Here is a 20880-nt window from a genome sequence, read left to right on the forward strand (position 1 = left end):
AAATGACATATCCACCACGCTTAGTTTGGGTAGAATTTCTCAATTTGCCACAAAAATCAACATTGGGATTATTTGCACTTTTATATAAATCAACCCATCTTCTGTCAGTTGAAGTAACATTATATATATATATATAGTCTTTGCTCTTTGCATTTCTACAGCTTAAAGGTATCAAAACATGTATAAATACAACTTATGTACGTTAACATTTCTAAAATGTATATTTTATGCTACATTACAATAAAATGCTGAAATCTTAATTTTGATTGTAGTTGATTTTTTTTTTTTAATCAAGAGAGGGTCTTTTGTAAAAGTGTTTTATTAGAAAACAAAATGCATCGGAGCAACTCAAACACAACACAAGCAGGAATTGGGTGTACGTGATAAAAATAAACCTTTGGAGTTTGCCCGTCAGATTAAAACATTCTCAGACTGTCTACAAGTGATCACAAACAGAACTGGTTAGCACTGGCTTAGCTGCGTCGTCTTCATGCTAGTATCTGAATTCAAACCGTTGGTCGCTTTCATCTAATCTTAGAAATGAGCATTTGAGCAGGCTAAAGACAACAACCTTTTACAAAATAAATCCAATAAATGCTGACAGCACAAAGCTGAGCCTTCAAGTTCAACTCTGTCACATAACTGTGTGTAGACAGACTCGACATTCTGTACAAACCCATTTCTTTTGGGGGCAAAACAAAAATCGTATAATATAAAATGTTGTTCGTGATTTAACAGATTTTCAGATGAGGACTAACAACGTTCTAACGGGGAGTAAAACACTAAAAAAACAAAACAAACAAACAAAAAAAAAAAACAAATAGAAAGCAACATTACGTTGGCCAAAGAGATTCTGATGCCAAGTCTGCGTGCTGATCTTCCTCTTCGTCACTCAGCTGGTCAGACGAGTGAAGAAAAGGAAGAACAGAAAAAGTAGAATATTGCTGCGGGTTGTTTACTCAGCGCTCCGACTCCTCCTGCGGTCACTATGCTTACTATGTTCATTACTGGACTCTCGCTGACGGTTCCTCTCTTTGCTGCGGCTGCGTTTGTGATGTCTCTGTTCTCCGTCCCGCTCGCGGTCCCTCTCTCTGCTGGGGCTGTGCTCCCTCTTCCTCTTCTCATCTCCCCCACTTTTGTGCCGTCTTTCTTTGCTGCGGCTCCGGCTGGATCGTTTGGACTTCCTGTCTTCCCTGTGTCTGTCCCTGTCTTCTTTGTGCCTCCGCTCATCAGTCTCTCCCCTGTTCTTCCTCTCCCTAGACCTGTCCCTCTCCGTCCCTCTGTCTTTATCCTTATGGTGATCCCGCTCCTTCCTCCTGCTCCTGTCCTCCCCTCCGTCTCTTTCTTTCTCCCTGCGTTCACTCTTCCGCTCCCTGCTGCAACTTCTTTTGCGTTCTCGTCTGTCTTGGTTCCTCTCTGCGCTACGGGATCTTCGCCTTTCCTTGTCCCCCCTTTCTCCCCTGTCTCTGTCCCTCCCCTCCCTGTCCTTCTTCTGGCGGTCACGCTCTCGCTCCAGCTCACGGTCAAAGCTTGGGCCGCGGCGTTCTCTTTCATGGTGGTGGCTCCTGCTTCTTGACCGTTTGGGTGACTTTTTGGGACTTGGTGATCGTCGTGGGGTCCTGATCAGAAGCAAACAATCCATTAGACAATAAACCGGGACTGACTTTCAGCATCCCATCTAGAAACTGAACAGAAAAATATAATAAATTGGAAAACAATCTAGTTGAATTACCTGGAGTGGCGCTGTTCCCCTTGTTTCCCTGACTCTGAATAACTACCAGTAGTCTCTTCCTCAGTCTCTTTCTGAGCCACCTTACGTGGCCTTGCCTTCATATGTTGATCAATCTGCTTCTGTACGGGCACTGGGATTCGGGGGAACAAAGTGGAGAACCATTCCAGTTTGGTCAGGAACGAGCGCAGCATCTCTCCAATGGTCATCACACAGCCACCTCCTGCTTTTACGTCAAGCTCCTAAAAACAAAAAAAATGAAGACAAAAAACACAGAAAAACCCTTAATGCACATGATTTAAACTCAAGTTTTAGACTGCTTTGTAAATCTCGCCTCGTATAAAATTTATTTTGTGATGACCACGTACTGAACCTTCACCTCTGTTCATCTAGCTTAATCTTTCATATCAATCAAATAAACTTGGTCTAACTTCTAAAAATTACCAGAGGAAACAAAATGATAATAATCACACATGGTTTTCCTCATCTAACCTATCTGGAATGTTCCTAGTCTGTATTTACAGCGTGAGCTTCAATATCTTCTATTAAATTTGAAAGAACCATACTTCTTCTTTCATATCATTTTAAACAGCATCTTCCAAAAACAGTAGTCGTTACATTTTAAAGCAAAAATATGTTGTTGGGATCTGTTGTTGTGCTGAAGGGATGAAGAAAGAGGAATTTTGTTTCCATTTTCTATTTCCCAAAAGCATTAAAAAGCCTCACGGAGGATTAAAACTGCCCACAGTGTAAGTACAGATTGTAGCAGGTGGGTAAGCGCACTCCAGATGAAAAGATATCAACTTTATATGGTAGAGAACAGCTGCTTTGCACTCACGCAAACCAACAGTGTTGAGATACAATATCCAATTCACCTGCTGCACAATGGGCATCTAAAGGAAAAAACAGGTGAATTAACCAGTGGTGTAGGATTTTACAGTGATCAGTTCAAATACAATGCAACATAATAAAAAAGAAGGCCTGGCTGCACAACCTAGCACCAGACTGTATTTTAAATCAAGAAATAGGCAAAAACATATAAGGCAAAACTTTACTGCCTAGAAAATATGGATTTATGCAAAAAAAAAAAATGCAAATTTTTTCTGAGTTTTAACAAATTAGCCATTTAAAAGTTTGACGTTAATAATTGACATAAACTATAATTTTACTATTGTGCAACAAGTCCTAATAAAAAAAAAATCTTATTAAAAATAAATAAATAAAACGAAGAAAACCCACAAAGTACATGCTCTATCAATAAATTGTCTAAAAGATTTATGGAGCATCGGTACTTACCCAGAGACAAACTGCAGCAGAGAGGCGGACAAGTAAACTAGCTACTGAGGCTCGAAGAACACAAATTGGGAACAATTAAGCCAAATGAAGGCAAAGGTGAAAAATCAGCTATGAGCATCACAAGGGAGGTGGGTGGGGGGGAACTGGCAGCTTTTAATGTGTGCTGATGGACTGAATATTTTATGAAAGAAAAAAACATAATCAAAAAAAAGATTAAAATATTACCCGAGGTGACATACCTCCTCATCATCCAGGAAGCCATCATACCACTCTAATAAATCTGTCGGCGGCTGAGTGTATCTGTGGAATAAACAAAACACATAAGAATACAGCTACATATCAAATCATACTAAGATCTAGTTCTCGTGCTAAATGTCATACCTGATGTACATGAATCCAAGTGCTCTGATGAATGGAGAGTCTGTGTGAGTGATCAGACCCATCAGCTGTTTGCGTGTCAGCTTGAGTGTAAACAGTTTGTAAAGAAGACAGTAAGCAGTAGAAACAATCCCACCAGTCCCAACTCCACGCACCTGCCAGAATCAGAGAACAGATTTGATAACAAAATCACAGCACATAACTTATCAATATCAACTTCTTGGCACAAGAACTAAATGGGATAAATCGTATTTTAAATATATATTGTATAAATAAATGACATAAAGCAGTATCAACGGACTTCCCTGAAAGCTCCGTTCAATCCTTACATAAAATGCAGGACGACAAAATATGAGGAATATAAAAAGCACGTACTTCTCACTTACCCCTCCGCACATTCCTGTCTGACCTGCAGTCTTTCTGCTTCCTTTTTCCCAGGGCTCAATGTGAATGACCTGCAAGCGCACACAAACACCTCATTTAATAATTACACTGTAATTATTACAGATACATACTTGTGGAGGAAGCAGTCATGTAGCACACTTATTAAAACTAGTAAACAGATGTTTTAATTAAAAATTTGTAGGTTTCACAGAACGCTGAAGAACATAAGTACTAAAATATCTGCATTAATAGCTGTTTTGTCCTATAAATTTTACTTTTATTAAGTAATTTATAAATACATCTATATAACACACATTTCCTAAGCACCTATATAGAAGACAAACCTGTCCCTGATTGCATAGTTTGCAGTTTTATTTACATACATATTTAGTCTTTGTGCCAAGATAACTGGGACATTTTAAACGTCAGTGCCCTGAGGCCTTATGTTCTATATATAATACTGTACATCCATGTACCTTGAGCATGCATCAGGATACTCCATGTACCTGTTCAATCAGCTAACTAACGCCACCTATTGCTTGTAACTTGGTTCGTTCAGCTCACGATAAAGTTACAGATTAGTACGATGTAATCACATTAGCGTTAATGCTACATTCAATTCATCATCAACTAACTTTAATTCAACACCATCCGATCCCTGTTCCCTTATTTGACACGTAACGTACATTTTCTTCACAATGAGGCAGGTCAGAATGGACGCGGTTGTCTTAGCATGCGGGTTAGCAACACAACGGCTAACGTTCACGTTACCTTGAAATAAATTTCGTCCACAACTTCATGGTAAGTCTTTAGTTCGTAGAGCTGAACTTTGAAATACGGCGAAGACAGTACATTAGTAAGAATCATTGGGTTGAGGTTCATAGTCTTTTCGTTGCCCCACAGGGGCAGTACGTTTCCATGTTTCCCAGACTTGGCAACGGCCTGTGTTGCTAACTGGTTTCCGACGTTAGCCATGATGTTAGCTGAATTCCGCACCGCGAAGCTCAGTTTTCTTTTAGCGTATTTCCAACTACAAATCCATCAATTACAGATAGTGAATTGTCGATTGTTTACAATTATGTTCGCCTTGTTATTTTAAATCCGTGGTTAAAATGGTATTAGTAAATTCCCGCCGTCCGTTTCAGCTATAGAGCTACTGCTAGGTTGAACACCGGAACTGAGTGCTGCGTAACGACAGGCTGCAACCAGAACTACGTCATTACAGCTAACGCTTTGTTTAAAAGTAAAAGCATATGCTCATTCACCACGTTTTAAAGTATTTTTAACTGTGTAAAGATCTGTACAAATATAGAGTAATTCATTCTGCATTTTTAAAATTGATAGTTTTTCACAACACAGAACTAAAAAACAACAACTTTGTTTTGATATGAACTACAAAACAATAATTTTGATATTTATTTTGAAGGTTATTTCCTAAACAGGAAGTAGCCGTTTTTTCAACTACAGGTCGTGCAGATGTCTAGTTTTTTTAATTTATTCAGAACTTGAAAATGCAGATTTTTAACACTCTTATGTACAAAAATAAGTAAAAGTGTTACCCATTATTTATTTAAAGAAACGACAGTGTGTATGTGTATATACAGTATATATATATAATTAAAAATCTGAGTACAGATAATCTGGAACATAGGGGTTTAATCCTAATTTGGGATAGAAGCATGTATATGTTTTACTAGTTTTACATTCAACTTTAGGACATTTTAAACAGTTAGGTAAAAATACATTAATTTAATCTCATTATACAGAAACAAACTCACACACATGCATATATTATACAGTACATAAAGAACAAATATTCTTCTGAAACAAAATAGAAACTTAATGATTGTCCTAAATGTTGTCTTCCTTCACAGCACAGCGAACAAAGGTGGGGTTTATTCATTTGGTGTTGTTTTTTTTAGCAAGTTGAGTCATTTACTAAAAAAAAAAAAAAAAAAAGTGAGCTACTAAATAAAGAAAAAGTAGCAATTTTCCGCAACTGAATCAATTGAATTGTTTCTCTTACAGTGTGTTCATTTTGGTTTAAAAGAAACAATTTTAAAGCTTCATCAGTAACGATAATTGCTGAGCACTATTGTGGTAGAAAGATTAACTCTGCAGAAAAAATGGGCATAAAATGAAACAAAAATCAAAGAGGTGCCACAGTGGGTGGATTGACATGTAGATACATGTCCATTCTTTGTTGCTTTCACTAAAAGGGAAGAGCACATTAAATCCAGTATGGCCAAATTCGTTACAAAGCACAAGAAGACCAAAAGAGAAATTTGTGCACCAGCTATCTCAGTGTACAAAAAGTTTAAATTTCATGGCCTTCAGCTGCATCTTTTGAACACTTGAAGTCTTTCATGACAAACACATGTTGTAGGTCACAAAGATGGGTTTCATAAGAGAACCAAGAACTTCTGGAAGCGAGTTCTGAAGGCACATCCAGAGCACAGCCTTGTGACCTCTTCAGAGAAATAGAGTCCTTCTTGTGTCAGAGTCAGGCTTCCTAAAGCCCACCGATCACCACCTGCTCAAAGACCCCGGCTGTGACCCTGAAACAGAACGTCACAGTGTGTTACATGACAGAAAATTAGGGTTGTTATCTCTGGCAAAGAGACGTTTGTTAATCTGCAGTTATCCTGATGCAAAATTTAAATAATTTAAAAACATTTTAATGGTGGGGATCCAATGTGATCTGATGTGTTTATTGCAAAAAATATATAATAATTTAAACCTTATCTAGTGTGTTATTACTCCAGTAAAAGCCTGGTGTGTGACACCCACAGCCTGCAGTTACGTAATCACACCCACCTCGTGTTCTGGCTTCCCAACGCAGTACTCCCACCAGGACCAACAAACAAGCTGAGCCCCTCCTCTGCAGTAACACATACATGTACACATTTAAAATAAGAACACTGATAAGCATTACACATAGTCAAGTGATAATAAATCTGTCAGAGTCGACCAATGACTAAAACATGATGTGCGGGACAAATTACTACAAACCACTGCAGCCTCTGAGTTGAGTATTTAGAAATAGCGCATAGCAACACCTCAAAGTAATTTGACCCCACCAGTAGGATGCTAAGTAATTTTCCACGCCAGGATTAGATGTACACACCCTCTGTACTGGAATCCAAGAAGCCATGGCTGAAATCCTGGCTCTGTAGGATTTTCTCTATTATGTCATCTGCGTCCACGCGAGTGGCGTCGACTCTTTTCAACTGATTCTCCACTGAGTTCTGTTTTACTGGATGTCTGAAGAAAAAGAAAATAAACAAATAAGTTTCATACTGCAAATAACTTCTTTTGGTATTTAACAAAAGCATAATATAAGAACAACGTGAGAAAAAAACAGCAGTAATGAAAATAATATATATCCTCCTAAGACCCGAACTCTTGCATGACATGCGCATGTGGATGCCAGGTCCTAGGAGGTTAAATATTATTATTTATTAGGGTTATTTTTTATGTTGTTTAGCCATTCCAATTTGATACATTAATTGCAAGTATTTTATATTATTGTCATTATGTGGAAACAGGATTTGAAGCCCAAACAATTTAGTCTACAAATATTTTTTACTTTTGTATTTTATTTTTATATGTTATTGCTAAGAACTTGTCCTTGTTTGATGATTCATGGATGCCTCTGAGCGTTGTCTTATGGCAAAAGTAAACCTCAGTGAATCAACACATCCCATAACAGGCAAAAAAAAACATTTGTGTATGCCAATTATTAGCTTTAGATTAGATTTTGTTTGTCAAACATGTTAGAAAATATAAAAACAAATACTTTATATTCAATAAAAATATTCTGCTTCCAAGTCCACGAATGGATTCAGACAAACAATGTGTTACCTTTGAACCTTGTTGGGAGAAGAGGGATTTTCACATGAATGATGACAGGTTGCAGTGAATGTGAGCGTGGGCCTGCTCTCCTTCTCATCCCTCTCCCCCAGCTGATCATTGGGCTCGATACTTCCGATGCCAGTAGAGGCAGAACCGCCCGAACCATTTCGTCGATGGCTTAGCTCTACTGAACTTGAGTGGTTCGAACTGTAACCTAAAAAAAATAGTGAGAAGAATGTTTGTCATTTGTATTGATTTGTAGTAATTTGTTGCTTTGTCTTTAAAGAGAGAGACTAAGTATTAGCACCTGAGAGTTTTGAAAGCTGACTTGTATAGCTGGGCGTTCTGGAGTGACCATAGGATGACAGCTCCTCTGGGACTGATACTGATTGTCTCGGAAAGTCTGAAAGAAGTATGACACAGAGATTAAACCAGAAAAATCACAGTCAATCTCAAATTTTGTTGACGTAATTCACACACACGAAAAAAAACAGTAAACCCCCCCACCCATTAAATTGTCTTTTTTACTTTGTTTTAATGGTCTTAAATAATCATAAAGCAACAATTACAATTGATCTCAAAATCTCTGCATTTATCAGTAACTTGGAGGTTAAAATAAACAATGTTAGAATTACAAAGTATTAAATATTTCATCATTTAAACTAGGGGTGCACTGAAAATCAGCCAGCCTATTTACCGGCCCTGATTTCCTTAATTTTGGGAGATCGGGCGATACTTAAATGAGAAACCGATTTTACAGATTTTCTGTAGTTCAGACAGGAGCACTACCTCATGGCCAGTTAAAACAAGTTTGTATTGTTTCTAGGATATTGTTCAAGGGTATGTTTTTCAATAAAATAAGATTAGAACATTGAAGGTGCATTGTGACCTTATAACACCTGACAGTGTCGCTTATAAAACAAAATCCGTATCGGCCAACATTGGAATCGGCAGGTCAGGTTTTTAGAGATCAGTGATCGAACAGAAAACTGCAATCGGTGCACCCCTACTTTAAACCCTTAAAGTGTATGTGCACATACCAGTTACAGAGAGAGGTGTGTGCATGTCTCCCCCTTTTCTGTCCTCCAGCAGTCCCTCTGCTTCAGCCTGGGAAGTTCCCAGAGTCATGGCCGTAGATGGTGGACTGAAGACACACAAACCAGTCAAGGTGTTTGAAAGCCCATACTAAATGTAGCAAATACGACGGTAAGATGGAGGAGGAAGGGTGACACTTTCTCCCCTCCACTACATTTGTTTTATTTATTTAGCACTCGTTAAAATGGGGCACCAGCTGGTCAGTTTACTGACCAACAACATCTTAATTAATATATTCGCCCACAGAATCAGTCACTGAAGTAGAATTCGTTAATTACAGGGAGTCCCGTACCAGAACAAATGAATATTCATCTGAATGAAGAAACCAAAGTTGTCTTTGAAATTTTATTGCAAAAATAAGAATCAACAACAATAATAATGACTCAATCAAGGCTTAATTCTCTTATCTAAGGCAAAATTAACTCTGAGCAGGAATTATTTCGGTTTTCATACGTGCATGAATTTAGACAAAGTTTGACTACTTTAATAAATAGTTTGCTTTGGATTTTGGTTAAAAGAAGCTACTGAACGTGATCAGATAAGTCATTTATTATCACTGCAAGGAAAGGATTTACCAAGTTGCATCAGCTAAAATGGCATAACCAAACAAAGGCATCATGTCACCAGGTATCACCCAGAGTTGTTGGAAAATGACCTATTTTAATCGTCTCATCGTTATATAGCTTTCACTGACCAGCAAAGATTCAGTTTGTTAGTAGAACTTTCTTGTGCACATTTATTAAAGACAGACACCCCTAATGGGTTTCCATTAAACATATAAGATTTTTATGCAGGCAATAAAGTTGTTTCTAATAGAATTTTTTTTTTTTAGCAAGAACAGTAGTCATTACCGGTACATTAAATATTAATACTGCTGAACAGGCTATATTAAATTGTGTTTTCAGCCTGGCAGACCAGAATATTAATAAAATCCTCACTGTTTCAGAGAGGATGGAAAAGCATCACCAAATCAAGCATTAAACTCTAAACCAGTCTCTATATCATGTGAAAGGACTGTTTTTGTCATGATATACATGCATAACTTTAAAGTATTAAAAACACTGTTTTTTATTTTTTCCAGGTTAATATATGCTGATGAAAAAAAAAGTATAAGCAAGTTTTATTTCTGACAACACATTTCCTGTAAAACACAACAAACTGGATCTTTAGGAACATTACACTATACACAGACTATGTTTCTATTACCAACAGTAAAAATAGTTGATTTGTGTAATACTGTCAGGCTTTTTGTCCTCAGTTCTGCTGACTTTTTGCTCTTTGTAAATGAAAAATAAAATAAAAACAAATGTTTTCCCCTAGCAGACATTTTGGATTGTCATAGCAGGAATGGCACAAAAGGAATAGACATTTAGTATCCGTGTTGCATTTTGATCAACTTATTCCAGGTTCTGTTCAAGAAATGCATTCTGTCTTAAAGCTGAGGCTTCTTTGGGGAAAAGTGAGGAATCAAAGTCAACATTAACAAAAAGTGTTTAACTTGTGCTTTTCCTGTAACGTCAAAAACCTACTGAAGAATGTTCACATCAAGCCTCTATAAAAAACAGTATCACTTGATTTATTTTTCTCTTCAGTAAAATATAGTAACATATAAGTGATAAATTAGTCAGTTTTAATGTTTGGTATGTTTCAACTGGAATAAAGACAGGAAACTCAAGTTTGTATTGACCTTAGGCAGACAAGCAGAGTTAACCCTCCCTACAGAGCGGGTAATACCTTGTGGGACGAATGACTAAGCTTCAGACGTCTCCAAGGCAGCACCCTGTGTATTATTACAGTAAACAGGACATGGGAAAAAAGCTTGTGTTGAATGAAGGAGGTGTAATGTTTGAACATGGTGCACACTCTTCCAGAAGGGCACATTCTTTGTGACAATCTTCACATTTAAATATGTAGAAATGTGATCTTTGAGCTCAGTGGATCACATCAAGTCTGCCTAATGCGTAAGGTAGGGCAGATAAATATCAGGGTGAGGTGCTGTTAGCGCTGAGATCAGATACAAAGAGAATCTGCATGGGAGCCTGCAATAAAAGACGAGTGAGTGTGTTTTCAGGTTAGGTGAGTATGTAATAAGATCTGGTGAAACCTCTTTCCTTTGTGGTCAGTGGAGAGAAAAAAAAAGTTCTTTATTTGTAACCACAAACATAAAAAAACAAGACAAAGTTTATTTAAAACTGAGCTGGTGTTTAGAGCTGAACAGCTAAAGAATACCAAAAAGAGTTCTTACGTTTTAAAGCAAGGGTCTCCTGACATGAGCTGTGTGGTGATGACAACCTGTAACAAAGACAAAAGCAGCAAAATTATGGCTCCCGGTTTTACTTGCTTCACGAGGCTGCAGCAGACTGGAGCCCCACGTCTCAGCAAGAAAATGCAAGAGTTGAACACGTTCCCAGAGACATGTCTGGAGGCTCAGACATGTCTCTCTGCTTGTTTGACTCAGTGAGGCCGATGCGACATGAGCTGTAGGATCGTGGAATGACTATGAAACAGGATGTTTTAATGATGAAAGCCAGTGATCGTGGAATGATTGTGAATGACCATACCTTGAGAATTGAGTTGTCTTGTCTGGTGTTTTTCGTGTCGTACCCCTCCAGAAGACATCGTCGTACAGTGCTGCCAGACCCAGCAAACTCTGACAGGTTCAAGTCAGCAAAACCCAGCTTTGCAGAAATGAAAATGATCAAAGCGTTTTAACTGATAAGCAGAGGCAACTGTTTAAACACTTAAAAATGTGTAACTTGTTTAATTTTCTACCAGTGCATGCACCTGTGAGTCAAGGTATGAGTAAGTTTTTACATAAATGGGAATGTGGCACTAAAAAACAATCTACATTCAGAGGTCACATTTTTTTTTTACGTTGAATAAAGTTATCAGTTAACAGGGTTCGTGTTTTGATTTACCGGCTTTTCAATCAGTAACCAAAGCCGGAAGGTGGGAAAAGACTTGCTTATCTAAAGAGCGGGTTTACAACTTTAGAGGAGACGTCTTACCTTTGCAAAAGACTTTCCACCTTTTAGTTCCTGAAATAAAAATTTAAAATAAGTACACTGCATTTGCTCGTAACCTAAATATGTGACAATACCCAAAAATCCCTGCAGTTTGACAGAGATTTACATATACACCAATATTATTACTGATAATAATAATAATAACATACCTTGCGCACAGACACTCGGCACACACAGGGGTCCAGCACTCCTGTCCCAGCATTGGCACTCATTTTACAGATAAAAGAGAACCTCTTCTTCCAGTACACACAGTTGGCTTGGACGGGCTGTCTGAGAGACGAAGACAATCGAAAAGTTCAAAATCTGAACTTGTAAAACATGTTTATAAGTTTATAATCTTTTACTCTTGGTACAAAATACTTTTTTGTGTGTGTGTTTTTTTATTTTATTTAGTTTACAATTTAAATGAGATGACAGATAAATGCTTATTTGTTTGAAAATAGTAAAAGAAAAAACTAAGAAGTGTTGCATCTTAGTGTTATGACTGATCTTCCAAGTGACTCAGATGAGTATAAAGTTTTTCAATGGCCGTGTTTTTGCGGCCCACGTGCATTCAGCGGAACGCCAGTCCTTGTTGCTTAGCAACGACTTTTGTCAGCCAGTAAACACAGGTTAGCATAAAACTACAATTTGTACTTCCGGTAAATTCCTGTTTGAATTTATATCGACTAAATAACTTTTAAAATCACGTTAAATCTCTGTATTAGCGGAGTTTTTTTCCTCCTCCAATCTTCCAACTGTTGACTGCTAAGTACCAAGCTAGCTAATATTAAAAAAAAAAAAAAAAAAAAAGTCTATTAAACAGCAACGCTAATATAAACTGGTAGCAAGTTTTATTTCAGGTTAACTTGTTTGTATCTGAGCTATAAATAGAAGAGTTTGAAAGTCTTACCGAGATGACTCCTCGGCGAAGCCTCCGTCTAAAAGTCTCACTTTACAAAATATAACTCCGTTCACGAAAGGAACAGATGACAACTCGTCCAGGTCAAAGTCTATCCTAAATCTAAATCTTTTTTTCTTCATGAGGATGAAAGACATGATGGTGGCGCTCTGTGTGAGGTGGAAGAGCTGAACACCTCTCTCTGCTCCGTGATTCAGCTGCCTGCTACAGACACGATTCAAAGTTCAAACCTTTTCTTTCGCATCCACTGAAAACACCACGCATGACGTCAGAGAAAACGTGCTTTCTGATTGGACAGAGAGAAAATGAGAATAACAATAAGGTCTTGCTTTCTGCTGTCTTACTACCAACAATGAAGGTGACGCATTTATTTGACAATTTTCCTGACTTGAAGAGACATTAAAAATAAGGAGGAACAGTATTATTTTTACGCCAAGTGATAGAAACTACAATTGCAGATTATCATATTGCAAGAAAAGGATGAATCAGATAATAAAAAGTTTATTATTTTAGTTACATTGGAATAATTTTCACAAACATCAAAATCCTTGCTGAGGTTATTCAGTAAAATCACCCCCAGAATTTCTATAGTTGATCTTACTAACCTTTTTAATGTGATGTAATTATGGCTGTTTATTTCAAAGTGTTCAGTAAATGTGCCAGAGTTGAAACTATTAAGATAGCAACACAATATTGATCCTTTCTTGGTATTGTAGATACATTGCACTACAGATATCATTCTAAGTGAAGTATGTGATTTAAAAAAAAAAGTCCAGAAATAATAAATAGACACATTAAAATAAATTTAATGCTGTCTCACTGATGTTTACTAGATATGTTCTCTGACTACAACCTTTCATAATAATGGTTAAAGACAGAGTGATATTGAACTCATTAAAACAACAGCTCCATCTGTGTATTATTCTTTTAGGTGGGCTCTCACTTTAAGGATTTTAACAAACTCAAGATTAAGCCAATGACATCTGAGAACTTCAAGCAGTATAAATAGTATCATTATAAGTCACTTGGAGCCTCAGATATTCCTGTAACTACACTTTGTAGCCAAGTCAAGTTTTCACCAAGATGTCTCTCAGTAGATCTCTCTAGTGCAGCTACAGAAAGAGACAAAATTCATTATTTTATCTGCCATTATTTACATCAAGTGGACCACACAAGAATGACGTTATCTGTCCCACATCTCCTGGACACACCTATGAACCAGTATTGTCAGTGTCTGCACATCCTCTGAAACACCGCAGGAAAACAATGTGAAGTAATTCTTGTGGTTAAATCTGTGAAGAAAGTACACATAAATATGTTATAGTTCCTGTTGCAAACAGAATATTCATAGTAAGAATAAACATTACCACTCTTGTTAGCAAGGTTCTTTCCACCCTCTTGGGGGGAATAGGCTACATGAGAGGGCAGCTGAGTATTTTGTCTATGAGGAAGAAGAGTGAAAGTGCAGGAGTGTATTTATTCTTGTAATTTACCTCACTAGCCCTGTTATTTATGGCAAGCAGTAACCAGTTTAAAGCTACTCGTTGCAATGTCATAAAGACAGATCAAAAGCAAAACTTGTAAAGTAAAAAAAGCTAAATCAGCACTTTTTTCTTATATCAATAAATAATGTAGCAATAAAATAAAAAATTGCAAGCAAATTTTGTGACTGGATGCTAACTACCTGCATCTGTTTACCTACTGAAACAGTCAAAGTAACTGGAAATAGGTGAACAATGATGTCATCCACTAGGTTTGACATTTTTGGTGAGTTTGTGCATATTTACACTCAGATTTGTTAAGTAAAACATGCTGATAGGGTTTTAAAATAATCTAAACAGAAACATAGTCAACCCGTCAAATGTAGGTCAATCATGTGACTCAAGCTTCTGTTTGATTTTCAGCAGATTTGGTGTTTTCTTTACATACTTGCTATGCAGAACTGCATGTCAATATATCTAGAAAACTAATCGAATATATCCTTTTAAACTGCACCCTTAAATATAGTCCAGTGGAGTCCAATCCTGAACCTCGAGGGCCACTTATCTGCATGATTTAGATGTTTCTTTTCTCTTTAGCAGGTCTTCAGGTATTCATTCAAATTACATGTGTCAAAGCAGATAAACATCTAAAACATGCAGGTTAGTGAACTTTGATAAACAGGACTGGAAAACAGTTAAAGTCCATGATAACCTGTTTATGTTTCATTTTATAGTTAGCAATGAGTACCTTTAGCTGACATAATTTGGAAGATTGAAACACTTAAATCTCAACATAAATATGCCAGAGGTTGGAAAAAAAAACTATAAAATATGCAACACTACTACTACTAACAATAATGATTATATTATTATTATTATTATTTATCTTTATTGAAAAAGTACAAAACAATACAATAAAATGCAGTATACTGTAATGAAATAACGGCTGCCAGGGGGTTACAAACACTGAGACAATACTTTGCAATACCATATTGCATAAATATATTAAAGAGAGCACATGAGGTGCAAGTTTTAATGGCCTTCGTGTTGGTGGAATATTTCATAGTTTTGATATATTGTTTGACCTCATTTTTAAAAATGGAGATGAGAGGTTTTTGATTAGTGTAACGACATTTATGAATATGCCATTTGGCTAGATATACAATAAGATTAATAATATAGAACTGTTTTTCTTTAGCTGTTGGGTAGTAAATAAAACCAAACAAAATATGTTCAAAGCAAAGTGAGAAATCTGGTTCTATAAAAGTAGAAATCAAAATGCAGAGAAGGAGCAAGACTAATTATCATATTATGGTGAGCGCCTGCATGTGTTGTGAGGAAACACCGCCCCCTGCCGGTGAGCAGCGGCCCTGCCCGGTGAAAAAATGCTAAGCTCAGGCTTCCTCTGTGCTGACATGTCCTTGTAGATAAGAAGATTACGTTTCCTGTCATGCATACAGACCACACAGTGAAAGTGACTCAACAGAAGCAGAGACTCGTTCGTACAAAATATCACAAAGGGGGAAGCCTTTTCTTTTTTTTCTTTTTTTACCGCTTACTAAGTGGTGAAAATAACAACGTAAAAAAAAAAAAAAACTGCTAAGCGCCGCTCACCAGTTTAGTCACGTTCGAACGTAAAGTCTGCGCAGCCGCAGTAGCTCCGCCCTCGAGCCCACACTGCAGTTCCTCTGAAGCGCTGCGGATCGAAGGCTGCCTGCAAAATACTCCGACAGCCAAAGCCTTTCGTCACCGAGTTGACGCGTGGCTTATGCGGTGGATTAATTAATAAATGGCTGCCAATATGGATTAATAATCAGATTAATGTTTGCAGGAGGAGGACGGCTCGGCTGGACGCTGCAGCTTCCACATTAGCTCCGCAGCAGCACGCAGCGATGTTTCAGGCGTCGTTACTCTCAGGTGCCCGGTGCTCGGATGCCGACAGTAAGCGGTCCTACCAGGACCTGTTCAACAGGCTCGACACCAACAATGATGGCAAAGTAGACGTGGCTGAGTTACGAGAGGGCCTCAAGGCGATGGGAATGTACCGCCAAGGTGCAGCACAGGTAAAGAAGAGATCCTGCACCTGAACCGGGCAGGGTTCAAGTACCGGACGGCTCAGTTACTAAAGTCCAAAGTGTGTGACCCAGACTGACTTCTACTGAATATCGGTTTTCTTTTCTTTTTACATCTCTGCAGAAAATTGTGTTAACTGGGGACGAAAACAATGATGGGTGTTTGGACTTCAACGAGTTCACAAAATATCTGAAAGAGCACGAGATGAAGCTGTGGCTCACGTTCACAAGTCTGGACAGGAATGATGATGGTAGGAGATGATGGGGGGAATCGTTTCAATGCTTTCTCCCTTATACCATTTTGCTTATTTTGCACGTTTCAGTCATGTTCTTTTAATGTGCACCAGGGCACATTGATGCCTCAGAGATCCAGCAGTCCCTTGCAGAGCTGGGCATAAACGTCTGCAAGGAGGATGCCCTGAAAATTTTACAAAGGTTTGAACTCCACTTGCACGCCACGTGCCTTCATACACACGCAACGCAACATAATCAAGGTAAAAAGATGTCTCTGTGCACCCTCAGCATGGACATTGATGGGACCATGAAGGTGGACTGGAACGAGTTCAGAGAACACTTCCTGCTGTACCCTGCCTTCAACTTGGAGGAGATCATCCGCTACTGGAAACACTCCACGGTACGGCCCACATACAAAGCCTCGGTGAACCTGCCCACACTCCTTCACTCCTCCAGTGTCAGATACTATAGATTTTCTCTGCAGATCGCTGCAGCTTTGTAAACCAAACAAGATAATTAGTCCACAGTTGTACATTTTGTTCCCTTCCACTTCTCCTTATGATGCCCAGCCCCATATTCTTGGAGCAAATAAAGATGCCATTGAGTTTTTTTTTTCTTCGCACTGCACAGTGCTTCTCTTCACAGAACCTGTTTCTAAATGTTTCTCTGCAAACCTCATAAAAATGTGTGACAGGAGTCAGCGTAGGACTCGCGTTAACTAACTAGCTCTGTAATCTCTTGTGTTCCTCAGCACATTTGCATTAAAAAGCCACTGCACTATGTTTAGTTTTCTTCTTCTTCTTTTTTTGCTTTTGGGAAAACATCGGATTTGTTTATCTGGAACAGCTAAAGGCGAGCCGAGGACTTAGACGGCTCAGTAGTTATAAATTCACAAACTGTTCTGACTGAAGGGTAAAAAGCTGACGAGACAACGGCGTTTTAGCGTTCCCGCCTGGCTTCTTGTGTGCATTTTGAACTCCAGTCTGTCATAATCTTGGTGTGTCAGCTTTCTGGTTTGTTCAGGCCGTGTAAAAGTTGTCTGTCTGTTGCTACACAACTGCGAAAACAGAAAGGAGAAGTTGTTGTGAGGGGTCACTGTCAGCCACACAGGCATGCATGCTTGTAAGATAGCCTATATGACTCAGAACATTTTATATATTTTGCGTTAATACAATGGGAATATGCATCAGAGTTGTTGTTTGTAGTTTTAATAAGGTTACCTACACTGACTGACACAGGTGACATGTGTCTGCATGGATTCAATACATTTTTATTCCCTAGGTGTTGGATATAGGTGACAGTCTCTCCATCCCGGATGAATTTACAGAAGAAGAGAAGAGCTCAGATGTCTGGTGGAAGCAGCTGGTTGCCGGCGCGGCGGCAGGCGCCGTCTCTCGCACCGGCACCGCCCCGCTGGACCGACTGAAAGTCTTCATGCAGGTGAAGAAAGTTCAGGAAAAGAGACACGGAGGGGTAAACACATGTATATGTGAAACCGTTGGGCTAAGCATGTCTGTTTTTACACTACAGGTTCATTCGTCCAAAGCCAACAGGATAGGGCTGATTGGGGGCTTCAGGCAGATGATTGTGGAGGGGGGTCTGACTTCTCTGTGGAGGGGGAATGGAATCAATGTTTTGAAGATCGCACCTGAGACGGCCATCAAATTCATGGCTTATGAACAAGTTGGGAACTGTACCTTTAAAACATGCTGCCCATGCTTAGAGTTTATTTTGTAATAGTGGCTAATATGTGGATGTACTTGTATTACAGTATAAGAAGTTGCTGTCATCAGAGGGAAAGAAGATTGAGACGCATAAGAGGTTTATTGCTGGCTCTATGGCTGGAGCCACTGCACAGACTGCCATCTACCCAATGGAGGTACGAGTCCTTGTTGGTTATGAGCCTCATGAAGTGCGATTAAAAAGTAAAAACTTAGTTTGCCCTCCACGAAGAGGTTTGGGTCTGAAAATGTTCTTACGTTGAAGCTGGAGAGGATAGCCCTAACAGCATCCTCTGCCTTGTTCACCAAGAGGCTAATGTTGCTAAACTAGCAATCTGCAGCTCTACTTATAAGCTAGATTAGAGGTATTTTATTTTTAAATTGGAAAAATAAATAGGCCTATTTTGGCTGGTGAGGCTGTATAATTTGAAATAATGTGGAACCCATTTCTGTGCTGCGTTAGTATTTAGGATGTCAGCTCATTCTGAACTGAGCAACACGGCGATGGGCCTAATTTATGTATGCAAAGCTATTTTACTCTCTTTTATTCACTAGTTGCTCTTTATTGACTGTCAATTTGTACAGTAGTCCCTCGTTTATCGCAGGGGATCCGTATCCTGAAGACCTGCGACTGTGAAAAACCGCAAGTAGGAATAGTAGTAAGTAGTAGTTTATATTATTTTATATATATATATATATATATATATATATATATATATATATAAGGCGTTTTAAACCCTTCCCACACTCTTGCAGTACTCAAAACAATGTTTCTAAACGCTCTAAAAGAGCACAGAATGTCATGATTTCAGCTTCCTGCCTCCACTGCTCTTTGTGCTCTTGGCCACGCCCACTCCTCAGCTGTCCACGCTGATCAGCTGTTCAGCTGCAGCAGGAAGTTTATCCTGCAGTAAGGGCTGCCCAAAGCTGCAGGAGGAAGCTTTTTCTGCAGCTCTGGGCTGCACAAATGTGCAGCAGGTGCTAAATAATTTAAAATAATTTATTTTAAATCAAAATTCCATACCGATCGTGCGGCTCATCCATCAGTCAGCCAATTGAGTCATGTCTAATCTTATTTTGAAAAACCGCGATAGAGCAAGTCTGCGATAAACAAACCATGAAGTAGCGAGGGACTACTGTAATTCATTTTCAATTCAGTTTAGTAATATAACACCAATTAGAAGTTGTCTCGGGGCACTGAACAGAAACATTCACATACAGTACATAAAAATAAGTTAATAACAATATTTATCTAAGGAGCCAGTGTATTGCTTCAAGTTTTCACTTCGTAGCAGTCTCCCATCCTAAGCGAGCACAGATGCAACAGTGGAAAGGGAAAAACTCCCTCATGAAGAAGAAACCTCCAGCAGAACCAGGCTCAGGACAAGCAGGCATCTGCTTCAACCGGCTGGGTTTGAGAGGAACAGGAAGGAGAAATGAGCACACAATGGCAGGTCCAGGATGGAGGCCATCAGGTTTGTCTCTAGGAGGAAAGACAGAAATCACACGTTAAGAAAGAATAATTACAAATACCAACTATTCATACAAACACAAAATGTATAATAATAATAAATAATTAATTGACTGCAAAACAATTCATAATGCATTCATTCAATTCATAAACATAATTAACTGACTAATTAATTAATGCGCTCATTAGTTTCCTGTCTTTCGTTGATCTTTTACTAGTCTGACGGGGGTAGGTGCCACGGTGGAAGGATGTTCACATAGTGTTAGCTTTTATGCAACAAATGTAATTATCATTATCTGATCTATGTTATTTGGCTTCCAACAAGATAATTGTAACTCCTCATGTTAGTTTTAGCCAAACTGCAACTATAGTTTCTCCAGAACGCTGCAACTCGTCTTTTAAGATGATTTTAAAAAAAACAAAACATGAACATATCTCCCTGGTGCTTGCTTTCTTTCATTGGCTCCCGGTTTGTTTTAGAAATGTTTTAAAAGTTGTATTTATGAGCTAAAAGTCCCTGAATGGGCAGGTTCCCGTATCGGACCTCCTGCAACCTTATATGCACCTCCAGATCCCTTCGATCTAATGGTCGTTTGCGTTTAGCTGTCCTGGGCTGCAGCCTGGTCCACAGAGGTGCTTCTATTTTGTTTGTTTGTATGATCTCGTGTTCTGCATTGTCTTTAAATACATTTGATTTTATTTAAACTAGGAGAATCCTTGGTTCATTTGTGTCTCTTTGTCGCTGCTTCTATTAAAGGTCTTAAAGACCCGCCTGACCCTGAGGAAAACTGGTCAGTATGCAGGAATGTTTGACTGTGCAAAGAAGATTCTGAGGAAGGAGGGTGTCATCGCTTTCTATAAGGGCTACATTCCAAACCTACTTGGCATTATTCCCTACGCAGGGATCGACCTCGCTGTTTATGAGGTATGTGATGCGTGCTGCCCTTTCTTGCTGATGCTTATCTTAAGCTGCTGGGCTTTAATGAAATTAATCAGAAAACTGATAAGCTGATGTGCAGTAGTTGAGTTTTTTGTTTGTTTGTTTCTTAGACTCTAAAGAACACCTGGTTGATGTATCACGCTAAAGACTCAGCAAATCCTGGAGTTCTGGTGTTGTTGGGCTGCGGGACCATCTCCAGTACCTGCGGCCAGCTGGCCAGCTATCCCCTCGCATTGGTTCGTACACGGATGCAAGCGAAAGGTAATATATGCTATATATATTGCCTTATCATATATA

General features: G+C 38.6%; 3 protein-coding genes across 3 annotated transcripts in view; 1 reads left to right on the plus strand and 2 right to left on the minus strand.

The window, feature by feature from the left end:
* Window positions 1-331: 331 nt before the first annotated feature.
* prpf38b (pre-mRNA processing factor 38B) lies at window positions 332-4977 on the minus strand. Its single transcript, XM_037681696.1, has 6 exons — window positions 4559-4977; window positions 3790-3858; window positions 3407-3558; window positions 3265-3325; window positions 1733-1971; window positions 332-1619 (listed from the first exon to the last, which is right to left on the minus strand). Exons 1-6 carry the CDS (start codon window positions 4760-4762, stop codon window positions 956-958), a joined length of 1389 nt encoding a protein of 462 aa, XP_037537624.1. The 5' UTR covers window positions 4763-4977; the 3' UTR covers window positions 332-955.
* Window positions 4978-6280: 1303 nt separating this feature from the next.
* LOC119415140 (protein FAM102B-like) lies at window positions 6281-12864 on the minus strand. The gene is made up of 11 exons (XM_037682287.1): window positions 12656-12864; window positions 11913-12033; window positions 11746-11775; window positions 11299-11415; window positions 10983-11029; window positions 8683-8786; window positions 7950-8045; window positions 7652-7856; window positions 6915-7051; window positions 6605-6668; window positions 6281-6345 (listed from the first exon to the last, which is right to left on the minus strand). Exons 1-11 carry the CDS (start codon window positions 12799-12801, stop codon window positions 6300-6302), a joined length of 1113 nt encoding a protein of 370 aa, XP_037538215.1. The 5' UTR covers window positions 12802-12864; the 3' UTR covers window positions 6281-6299.
* Window positions 12865-15819: 2955 nt separating this feature from the next.
* Window positions 15820-20880, plus strand: part of LOC119415139 (calcium-binding mitochondrial carrier protein SCaMC-1) — an 8203-nt gene continuing 3142 nt past the window's right edge. Inside the window, exons 1-8 of the mRNA XM_037682286.1 lie at window positions 15820-16208; window positions 16342-16468; window positions 16565-16851; window positions 17733-17891; window positions 17982-18134; window positions 18223-18330; window positions 20401-20568; window positions 20694-20844. Of these exons, the coding sequence (XP_037538214.1) occupies window positions 16038-16208; window positions 16342-16468; window positions 16565-16851; window positions 17733-17891; window positions 17982-18134; window positions 18223-18330; window positions 20401-20568; window positions 20694-20844 (1324 nt within the window). The 5' untranslated portion in view covers window positions 15820-16037. The remainder of the gene's footprint in view (window positions 16209-16341; window positions 16469-16564; window positions 16852-17732; window positions 17892-17981; window positions 18135-18222; window positions 18331-20400; window positions 20569-20693; window positions 20845-20880) is intronic.

This window comes from Nematolebias whitei, chromosome 9 (assembly GCF_014905685.2).
Source record: "Nematolebias whitei isolate Nwh7 chromosome 9, NemWhi1, whole genome shotgun sequence".
In the NCBI taxonomy this organism is placed as follows: domain Eukaryota; kingdom Metazoa; phylum Chordata; class Actinopteri; order Cyprinodontiformes; family Rivulidae; genus Nematolebias; species Nematolebias whitei.

Bases quoted from the DNA above. Each gene is read 5' to 3' on its own strand.
- prpf38b (XM_037681696.1), bottom strand. From the start codon at position 4,762: ATGGCTAACGTCGGAAACCAGTTAGCAACACAGGCCGTTGCCAAGTCT. The intron at 3,859-4,558 runs GTAACGTGAACG...GTGCGCTTGCAG, and splicing joins TGGACGAAATTTATTTCAAG to GTCATTCACATTGAGCCCTG. The intron at 3,326-3,406 runs GTATGACATTTA...TTTATTCCACAG, and splicing joins CTTGGATTCATGTACATCAG to ATACACTCAGCCGCCGACAG.
- LOC119415140 (XM_037682287.1), bottom strand. From the start codon at position 12,801: ATGTCTTTCATCCTCATGAAGAAAAAAAGATTTAGATTTAGGATAGAC. The intron at 8,046-8,682 runs GTATGTGCACAT...TACTTCTTTCAG, and splicing joins CACACCTCTCTCTGTAACTG to ACTTTCCGAGACAATCAGTA. The intron at 7,857-7,949 runs GTGCTAATACTT...TATTTTTTTTAG, and splicing joins TCAGCTTTCAAAACTCTCAG to GTTACAGTTCGAACCACTCA.